The sequence below is a fragment of the Camelina sativa genome, chromosome 11, assembly GCF_000633955.1.
Source record: "Camelina sativa cultivar DH55 chromosome 11, Cs, whole genome shotgun sequence".
Classification (NCBI taxonomy): Eukaryota; Viridiplantae; Streptophyta; class Magnoliopsida; order Brassicales; family Brassicaceae; genus Camelina; species Camelina sativa.
The window spans coordinates 37,889,345-37,899,617 of NC_025695.1; the positions used below are offsets into that span (position 1 = coordinate 37,889,345).

The following is a 10,273-nucleotide window of genomic DNA, read 5'->3' on the forward strand; positions in this document are numbered from 1 at the left end:
CAAAAATGACACAAAAATGTACTCCAAAAATGTTAAGATAGATAGACAAATGTTAAGATAATGTTAAGATAGATAGTTAAAATAGCGAGTATATGTCAAACTGAGTCTCTTGACGATTCCTGTGAATATAGAACTGTACTGACCTAGATAGAAACCTTGAAAGCGTCTAGATGTATGATTATTATTACCCTGCCTTTGATATAAATATTTAACTTGGGATTACAATCCAAGTTCGAACAGATTCCTGCAATTTGACAATTCTTTAACAAGCCATCAGATAGCAAAAGAGCTTATCCATTAAAAAAAAAAGAGACCTAATTAGTGTTTGAACAATTTGTGGAGATAACCATCAAACTGAAAATAAAGTTGGTAACTAGTGACTATTACATGAGCAGCAGCAACCACCAAGTAAGAAAAACTTAAAACTGCAATATTTGCTTTTCGGCACAACGCCTAATACATCCTCCTAAAATCAACTAATTTAACGACCAAAAAGATCAACCTACCTTAATCGAAATGTTCAGCCAAATATATTCTTAGGAATCAGTGAACAATGGAGTTCACAGACGCTAGAGCATCTTGGCATTGTAAGGAGTTCTTGAAGGAAGGCACACTTAGCTTTTCCGGCATAGTAAGTATCAACCCTAAATTTCTCCAGGATTTTTGAATTCTTCAAGAAATATCTTACTAGCTCCAATTCTCTTTCATACCCTGCGATTGAGCGTCTCCATTCCACAAACTTGAGCGATGATACCAAACACTGAGGCACTGTTGTTGAAAACATCACCTTTGGTTCTGTCTTCTTCTTACCACGCATGGATTCGTCCCTAACCAATTTCTGCAAAAAAAAACGGAAGAAAACAAACTGAGTAGAGAAATATAGACAAAAGATTTTCACAAACAATAAGCATAAATCAGGGTGTTATAGCTATTTCATTACCATAACTAAGGATTCTAGTTTTGGGCAGCTCTCAAGAAGGGTTGGCAACGTTTCAAGATCAAATTTAGAAAATTCAACATTCAAGCGGGATAGGTCACGGAACTGAAGCAGTGGTCCCGATTTCGAGTACTGAAAGATTTCCTGGTAAACACGTAAAAAAGGAATGTTAAAGTGAGAAACTTCATATATATGCTTAAAGAGAAGAGATGTATACCTTCCTAATACCATTACTAATAACTAGCTCCCTGACCAATGGTATGTAGGTGAGGATGTCATGAATCATGCTACTACTGCATCTCATATAGCTTAAATCAAAATCTAGTTTGGCAGAGGAACCCAAATTGACGATATGAAAGTTCGTTGTTGAGGAGACCGTAGCCTTCAAAGACTGCAGTAGAGGTGCATCAATCACAACTTCAGCAAACTCACATATATAGGCTGTCTTTAGCGTATGAGAGCGCACTTGTACAACATTTGCATCATCATAAATTGGAGCTCTGGTGATGGTTAAATGTTCCAGAGCTGGGGAGCCTGAGATAAGTTTCTGCAAGGTGGTCTCGTTGGGATACTCATTATTCTCTAAATGCATGAACTTCAGACAAGGTAAGGAAACAAACTTGGCACTACACATGGTTACATAACAGAGTCGTAAGTGAACCAGTGTCTCACAGGTATATAAACTCAGGGGTATCTTCTTATCATATCCATCATAATCAATTTTAAGATGTTGGATCCTACGAGTAGTTACAGCATCAATCCATGATTCGAGATAACTCCTACCAAGACTACAATAACTTAACCGGAGTTTTCGTATCCATGACTCCCTGTGGGAATTAAAAAACCTTTCAACAAAACTCACGAAGGCATCAAACTTTGAGAATTCGTAGGAGCTTAAGTCCAATCCAGGAACAGATTGCCAAAGATATCTCCATCTGGTAGACAAAACGCTTGTTCTGACAGCATCCTTTGTAGAGAGATGATCAAGTATTTCAGATATCAAATGTTCCGGTAGCTGGCTAATCCTATCTTCCTCTTCCTTATGTGACACTTTTACTTTGTCACATATTTTGATTTTCTTCTTTCTATCCACCATTATTGCTCTCTATCTTAACACTAACTAATCTGCATCATCAGAATTTAAGAAAAGTAAAAAAAAAAAAAAAAAAAAAANAACTGAAGGTAGAGATAACAACCAACTAATCAAGGAAAATAAAATTAGGTTAGGCTTTTCAATGTTTCTGAAGATGAATACAAATCAAGGAAAATAAAAAGCAGAAGAAGGACGCACCGGAGTGGAATTTAGTTACCACCGGCAGATCAAATTGTTACAGGATAAAACTTTTACTGTTTCACAAACCTATTCGTCTTCCTTGACAGTCCTCGTCTCCCCCTGTCAATTGATAATGGACTTTTCCAGTTACTTTACTACTGCCTTTGGAAGCAGGACACGAACGCCTTACCGTTTTTTTATCTCTTACTAGAAACGTCTTGCTGTTTGAATCTCTGACTACAAACGCCTTGCCGTTTTTATCTCTCTGTTTTACAAGAAACAGTTAAAAATCTAATTGGCCCAAACCGGAAATACCCAGTTTTGTTGAGATACTAAAAACTGGTTTAATATAGGTTTTATTTTTTCATGTCCGCTGAGGCTAAGAGCAAGGTTATTGGTGGTCTCTTAGAGGTAGTTAAACATTGTTTGGTTATTTTATAGATTAATTGTATTTTATTTTGAATATAAGAACTCATGATCTCTTAGTTAAAATTTTAGTTAAAATTAAAATTTGGTAGGTTCTAATTTTGGGTCTCTTATATTTGAAAATATTATTTTTTAAAATTTAAAAATTTTAAATAGAATAGAAGTGGTATAAGTGTGTAAACATTTTAGATTTTATAATAATAGAAAATATTGCATTTAATTAATTTTCAAACATACAAAACATAATAAAAACATTAATACATATTACAATAGTGCAATTCATAAATAGAGAGAATGATTAATTTTAATACTAATTTGCTCCAAATTTTGCCCAAATATTCTCAACCAAATCATCTTGCAAGCGTTTAATTTGTTTTAGGCAGTGGCAAAATCAAAAATATTTGGGATCTTTGTTTTGGTAAATAAATAGGCGTTGACAAATAATGTTATCAAATCATGGTATGTATGTTACATTGCAGCCTTTTTAATAGCAAACACTAGAATTTAAGGTAATCGTCATCATCAAATCTCCCTCTATTACTAACTTACTCCTCTGCAACAACAACACCAATCTCTCCTTTCTCAAGCAAATCATAGAAGGCTCTTGTTTTCCTCTGCTCGTTCCAGTGATGCATTTTCCATACCCCACCAGCCGCAAGCCCTAGTGCGAGACCGATTACTAACTCCTTCACAACACTTGGACCTTTCAAAGTTGCATGTGCGATCTTGTGCCCAGCCATCTCTTTACTCACTCTACTCTGCTCACTAAACCAATCAAACATTGCAACAAGGCATCATTAAAATTTAGCACATCGTTCTTCGGATATACACACATAATAATAGTTCTTCAAATCAATTCCAGCCGTAAGAGAGACACTAAAGTATCAACGAACAGAGAGAGTAGTAATACTCAATCAAACAAACACTAAAAGAGATGGAATACTTTCTTCAGCTTTACCACAAAATTGGCAAATGCTATAACTGCAATACTTCTTCTATAGTCTCACAAGTACATGAATGAGGGAATCATAAACATCAACCAAAAACTATGCCTAGAATAAAAAAAGCTTCAAACATCAACAAAGCAAGACAGAGACCTATTAGATAATATTATTTGGATCAGTCAAAGAGGTCTTTGATCAATGCAGGAATAATAAGGGCAACTAACTGATGATAAAGAAGCACAAGGAGACTATATAGGGAGAATTCTAGGTCAGCAATCAATAGTAGAAAGCAACCCCACGCCTTTAAAAATCGACCCATCAGATTTCACAAACAGCACGTGGTGAATCTGGTTCATTGTTGGAGAGTTTGCGGAGCCACAGATACCATGGCTCAAGGCATGGACAAGGGCCCTCTCCGTTACTCAGAACCTGCTCAGACCTTTTACTTTAACATTCATCATCTCCACCACAATGTCATATAAAGAACATCAATTTTAGAGATAACAGAAGCTTTAAAGCAAGAAACTTTCGAAATCCAAGGCAACAACGGAGAAGAAAGGATTCAACCAATTTGATAAAATTCGCTTCTTTCAGGAGAAACCATTGATACAGATGAAAACAAAAAAACAGAGACACTATGAACAAAACACGCAAGAGAAACCGTACACAAGAATCTAAAGGAATGGTTCTATGAAATTGACTAATTCAACATTCCAGTCGGAAGAATCAGAGAGAAACCTGTTCAGATGAGTTTAGCAAATCGAAAATCTAAGAAACAAACTGGTTAACCCATCTCCAACTGAAACTCGATTCTTTCTTTCGCAACTTCTCTCCATTCCCAACTGAATCCAAACCATTCCAGGTCCTTCGATTCCAAACCTTGAAGCTTCTGATTCCAAATTGTTTTCTCGTTTCGGAGATTCATTCGCGAGAGAAAGAGAGAGAGAGAAAGAGAGGAAAAATAATAAAAACTATCTGTCCAAATTTTATTTTTCCTTTTGTATTTTTTGTTCGGCCAATAGAGAGCTGACACGTAGCGTCTCTTAACCCATGATTGAGTATACTATATAAGGAGAGATCTTACATTTTTTGTTTTGTTTTTATTTATTTTTTTTCAATAAAACACTAAGGATTCCTCAATTTGACAAACCAGTTTGAGACCATTCATATTCGCTTTGTCTCTTTTTTTTTTACCAATCAATCAAAAAGGACGACGACTTCATATTCGATAGAGCCTGGAGTTATAATTAATTTTAGACCTTACTTTGTTCGTCCAAACAAAAAATTAAGGCCATACATCGTCCCAAAACTCAGCTTTAAAAGTTAATCTGCCATGAACAAAAGAACAAAGTTGGGGATAGTTCTAAATGAATCTTTTCGTTTCATCCCTGATTATATTTGCCTACTGGTACATGAAATACGATTTTAAAACAAACAAACAAAATAAGAAACAACATTGCTTAAATTGGGAGGGCAGTTTGGCAACCTTAATAGTAGTCTCTACAGATGAACGATTAACTTATAGTTGTGGCTACCGAAAACAAAGAGACCAACCGATCCTAAACAAAAGAAAGAAACATAAAACATAAAAGCCTTCAACCTGCATTTCTTGTGCTTCAGCTTCACACAAGTTCTTTCTCTAGTCTTTTACACACACACACATATATATATATATATATATATCAATATATGACGACTTGACATGTGGTAGAGCGTCTTGGGATTTCCAGGATAGACTTGACTAGGAACTTTTCATACGTACGAAAATGATTCAAACGCAGAGTCAGTTTCTTGAGGATCGTGGAATTCTCTAGGAAGTACCTTATTAGCTGCCCTTCTGCATCATGTCCCGAGATGGTGGTTTTGATATCAACATACTCAAGCGATGATAACAAACACTCTGGCACATAGGAATCGAATCCACTCAGCTCTTTGTAGGGCATCTTCTTAGAGTTGTTATTCCATAACTGAAGTAAAAAGGAGAGGAGAGAAAATAAATAAAAAGATAAAGCAAAATCAGTTCAAAGAGATGACAGATACGATTAAGCGCAGATCATCACCAAGATGAGGGATTTCAAGTTTGGGCAGCCCTCGAGAAAGGTTGGCAACATATTTAAATCAAATACACGAAGAGTTAAATGCAGGCGGGACATGTAACCAAACTGAGGCAGCAGTTCTTCTTTCGAGTATTGATAGATGATCTGAAAACCAAAAAATGTGAGTCAGAAACTGGTTTCATGATAGAACCTTGAAAATGTGATATGTCCAAGAGCATAACAGTCTTATATAAATATATACCTTGAAAATGTCTTTACATATTGTCATATCTCTGACCTTGGAAATCCCAGGGAGAAAACTGTGGATGATACCACTTCTCCTCAATGAAATGCTTGCTTCATTAATATCTTCCAAGCCAAAGGGGAGACCAAAGGGGATAGAGATGGTTTTGGATCTCCTGGTTGGCCAATGGCCATAAATCGTTTATCAAACATAACTAATTTTTTTCTTTTTTGGTCAAACAATTTGCCTTCATTCATTCAATATGGAAAACCAGTGCTAGTACAAAGAAGGAGCAAAGTGCCAAAGTTTGAGACATTACAATAAATGGCAATCCCCAATGCCAAAAGGAAGTAAAAAAGAGTTCATCGATTTTGAATCCAAGAGAGCTATGAAACCAAAAGCTTGGGAGCCTAGAGGCACATGTGAGATCATGGAAAATCGAGAGGCCATCCTCAAGAGCTTCAAAGGACAGATTAGTGGTCATGGTCATTAGACATTGTGACGTTGAGAAAAGATTCAGTGTGTTGGTGTTTACCAGGGTGATATGTACCCGCAATAACAGCACAACAAGGAATCGAGTGACTATGTTGTTATAGTCAGATAGGGGTTGCTTTAACATCCAAAGCATAGGGTTTGGATCATTCTGAGGAATCGCAAGAGAGACAGCTTGGATCCATGTGAAGGAGGTGGTTGGGAGACGATGCTTGAAGTCATCAGATGACCAGCTTGAATGGTATCCGTTAATGAACATAAGGCGTTCAAGATCAAACATACCACTTTTGCTAGAACCATTCAAGGAGCAAAGACCATAAACGCGAATGCTTTTAAAAACAAAATTCAATCCCCTAGAATCAACTAAAGCCAGGTTCCGATCACAATGAAAGAATAGCCAGAGTAAAATTGTTGTTACCTTTCTCTAATGGAGTCTTCAACCATTGAGTAGAGGGTAAAACAACAGCTCTTGACATTGGAGCGACATGGATAATGATAAAGAGGACCTGGGCTTACTAATTTCACCATCTCGAGAAGAGCATATAGATTTGATTCGTTTTTGGGCTAATGGACCTATCTTGAAACCTAAGTCCACTAGGAAAAACCCTAGGTTCCCAAGAGAGAAGTACCATGGGAGTTGATTCTGTCGGTCGCCCGAGTCTTGCGGAGATAGCTGCGGTGCAAGGGGGGCTCTCCGATGAGTGTGAGATCGGCAGGGGTAATTGGTGGCCGCGGCAGGGGTTGTCATTGATAACTATGTCCACTTGGAAAAATCCTAGCTTTAGAACCGATTGCCAAGATGAGAAGAGACTGTGACAGTTGACCGGGAATGACAAAGAAGAGAGCATCTCTGGTGAGTGACAGAACGGTGGGAACAACTGGTGCCTTCGGTTTGATTCGACGATGGGATCTATGTCCACTGGGAAAAACCCTAGATTCACGATAGATTGTCGTAGAGAGGGATGAGTCAATTGGCTTCCCGAGATTTTCGAAGAAAGACTTTCCGGTGAGTGGTAGAACAGCGGGAGCATGCGAAGGTCTTGGTTTAGATTGGGAAAAACTTTTATTAGGGTTTGATAAGAGTTAAAAAGGAGAAAAATTGGGGAAAAACGTGAAGCAAAACAAGCAAAAGGGGCAAAAGAAAAGATAAGCAAGTGAAGGGACGATTGGATCCCGACGCTGGCGAGCAGTAGCTTCACCGACATCGGAAAGTGTGGTTGGAGTAGTGTCTTCGATAGTTATGTTTGGGAGAGACTCTTTAATGTACCTTTTTTTAATAAAAAAAACCATTTATCAAACAAAACTAATTAGGTTTGCTTTTTTCAACTTAGGTTTTTGATTTTAAACCCTTGTAATTTACTGTATTTTCTCATGTTCAGATGCATATAAATTAAATGCACGTGATTTAGGTTCGGACATATATATATATATATATAGTCATGGTATAATACTAGAGTATGTTTAATATCTTTACTCTTCGATTTTTTTATCAGTATCCTTCTTAATACCCTGAGGGTTGTTCATTCTTATATTTACATGGAAGACCTGTCAATTGATCATGAGTCTAAATGAAGTGGTATGAATCTTTTGCATATGTCATTGGCTTTTTCAGTCTTTGCCAATATCTATTGACCACGAATTAGTACAATATATTGGCTCTGGTATGTACCTCCTTGGCAAAGAGTCCTTATGGACTGAATAGTTGTTGACGGAGATGGTTACGATCGAGCATGGAACATAGGTTGATGAACAATGGAGAGAAACATGAATGTTTCATGAAAAATTATAGATCATTGAGAGCATTTGTAAGGTAAGGTCATGGCTGAAAAGTGAGAGGGGATATAATGGAAGTCATCCATCACCCTCTCTTTATTTTACTTTTCTTTCTTCCAACTTCTGCTTCAACCTCATGTTATTGATGTTTTCATGTTCATACCCTCTTGGTGATTTAGTATAGAATAGACGTACTCTCCTAATTTCTTAGAAATAAGTTTAATAATTTGTTTTATATTTTCTTCTTTAGTTATTTTCTCATAATCTTTATCCTTGCATGCAAGGTTTAGAACTATCTAATTAAGTATACATTATACGGCTTGGAGAAAGTACTTTGAAGAAAGTGTTTTATCGTTTTAAATATATAAAGTCAATGGTGGTAAAAAGTTTAAATTTTATAAAAACTTGTTAAAGGATTTTCACATATTAATTAAAAAAAATTATGAAAATTTAAATTATGTATCAATGTATATAAAAAATGGAGTAGTACTTTTATATTTGTATAATACTATAATCACATATGATGGTAAACTGATAATCTAAATTAATGTTCTTAAAAACAAAATTATCAATCGTTACATATTGGGCGTAGCCCAGATTATCTTCTAATATCAAACTAAAATATACTCATAAATAAGAACTAAACAAAAACATTAATTTTTAAAATGAAGGGAAAATTTTAAAACTAGTTACTCAAAATAATATACAGTATTATGAATTCACCAAACTACTAATCATATTAAGAAAACGTATACAAGTAAATTATTTAAACAAAACAATTTACACCAAACAACCTATAGCGACTTTGATAACTATGTAGACAACGTGTATTGCTTATATATCAATAAGTTATCATATCCAATCTAACATTATTAGTTCCCTTAGTACGAAACCAATTATGTTATACGAAAATTAATGCCGCATGCGTAAGCATATATCAAAAATGACAAAACCAAACTTATATATCATTCTCCCGGCCCATACCTAAAATCTTGAGAATAACACAAACAATAGAGTAGACTGTATTCAGTCATTCTAAATTTGCTGCCGATCTTTTCACAATGTCGCTACGTACCTATATGTTCAAAAAATATGTCTATAACGATGAATTGCGGCATCGGCTAGACATGCCAAATGTTAGCTAATTGGTTACTCGTGATATGCGTAATTAACTATTCGTTAAAAATGTTTTTAACTAGGCAATTAGATACATATAGGAGTATCAGTGACACTAGTCTTTTAGAAGAAAAGTGAATGAAACATATTCACATTTGCATTAAAATTAAAAAAAAAACAAAAAAACAAAAAAAAAACAAAAGGTGACATATGGATGTAAATATATAGAGATAGTTCTGTGAAGCTCATCTATGGCTTTGAATGGAGAAGGCATATCATGCAGAGTAGATCTAGTAGTTCAAGCAGAATAAAAGTATATCAAATATTTAGTTGTTCAAGTGCAGATCAAAAGTGAACAACATCAAAAAAAATTGTAGATCAGATCTGCATGTATTTCTCCTGCATTTATCACAAAAAGACAAAAAAAATTGAACTGCATAAAGATGAACTGCAATCATTTTTAAAAATTAAAAAAATCTTGAATGATAACTTAATGATAGAAAAAGTACATAAAAGGGTGAACTGCTATTTTTCCATTCAAAGGGTATATATGCACAATAAATCTTATCACTTTACTTGTATATATACGAACGTAAGTTTCAGTATAACTGATTCACCCACTCTCACTTCCATAAGAAAACATAAGACAAAGAGTTCTTTCTTTCCAGTTTCCAAAATTTCATTTCTTCATAAAAGCCATTTATTTAAATTTCATGTGTCTTTACATTTACCTATGTTTACGCTAATATCATATAACAAAGCAATATTATCAGTTATCTAACTTTCCAAATACTTCAAGACCTGACATTAAAATTATTAAAAAAATGTTTCAATGAATGCTTGCTTGATTCACAATCCCATCTTTAAAATAAGTTGCTGAATCTTGAAGACAAAACAGCCAATTACGTGCACCAACGAGGACGACATTTAAACGACCCATCTTATTATGGTCTTAATAAACTAACCACGTTTTGCAAAATTAAATTTACAAAAAGAAGTATTATATAACTGTTAGGTGTTCTTCTTTTGTCA

The 10,273-nt window shown here is 35.1% G+C and overlaps 2 protein-coding genes across 3 annotated transcripts; both read right to left on the reverse strand.

Moving 5' to 3' along the window:
• On the reverse strand, positions 279–2,335 carry LOC104725441 (F-box/FBD/LRR-repeat protein At1g51370-like). Of its 2 annotated transcripts, none has more exons than XM_010444109.1 (4): positions 2,229–2,335; positions 1,155–2,062; positions 941–1,081; positions 279–838 (listed from the first exon to the last, which is right to left on the reverse strand). In XM_010444109.1, the coding sequence occupies exons 2-4, from the start codon at positions 2,031–2,033 to the stop codon at positions 521–523; spliced, it is 1,338 nt and encodes a 445-aa protein (XP_010442411.1). In that variant the 5' UTR covers positions 2,034–2,062; positions 2,229–2,335; the 3' UTR covers positions 279–520. The 2 variants fall into 2 exon arrangements, with proteins under 2 accessions (XP_010442411.1, XP_010442410.1); XM_010444108.1 differs by having other exon boundaries at positions 279–865.
• Positions 3,175–3,459, reverse strand: LOC109127548 (probable cytochrome c oxidase subunit 5C-3). The gene has a single exon (XM_019232493.1). It carries the CDS (start codon positions 3,416–3,418, stop codon positions 3,182–3,184), a length of 237 nt encoding a protein of 78 aa, XP_019088038.1. The 5' UTR covers positions 3,419–3,459; the 3' UTR covers positions 3,175–3,181.

Excerpts from the sequence above, each read along its gene's own strand:
- LOC109127548 (XM_019232493.1), bottom strand. The coding sequence starts at position 3,418 with ATGTTTGATTGGTTTAGTGAGCAGAGTAGAGTGAGTAAAGAGATGGCT.
- LOC104725441 (XM_010444108.1), bottom strand. The coding sequence starts at position 2,033 with ATGGTGGATAGAAAGAAGAAAATCAAAATATGTGACAAAGTAAAAGTG. Across the intron at positions 1,082-1,154 it reads TTAGTAATGGTATTAGGAAG|GAAATCTTTCAGTACTCGAA; the intron begins GTATACATCTCT and ends CGTGTTTACCAG. Across the intron at positions 866-940 it reads AACTAGAATCCTTAGTTATG|TTTGTTTTCTTCCGTTTTTT; the intron begins GTAATGAAATAG and ends TTCTCTACTCAG.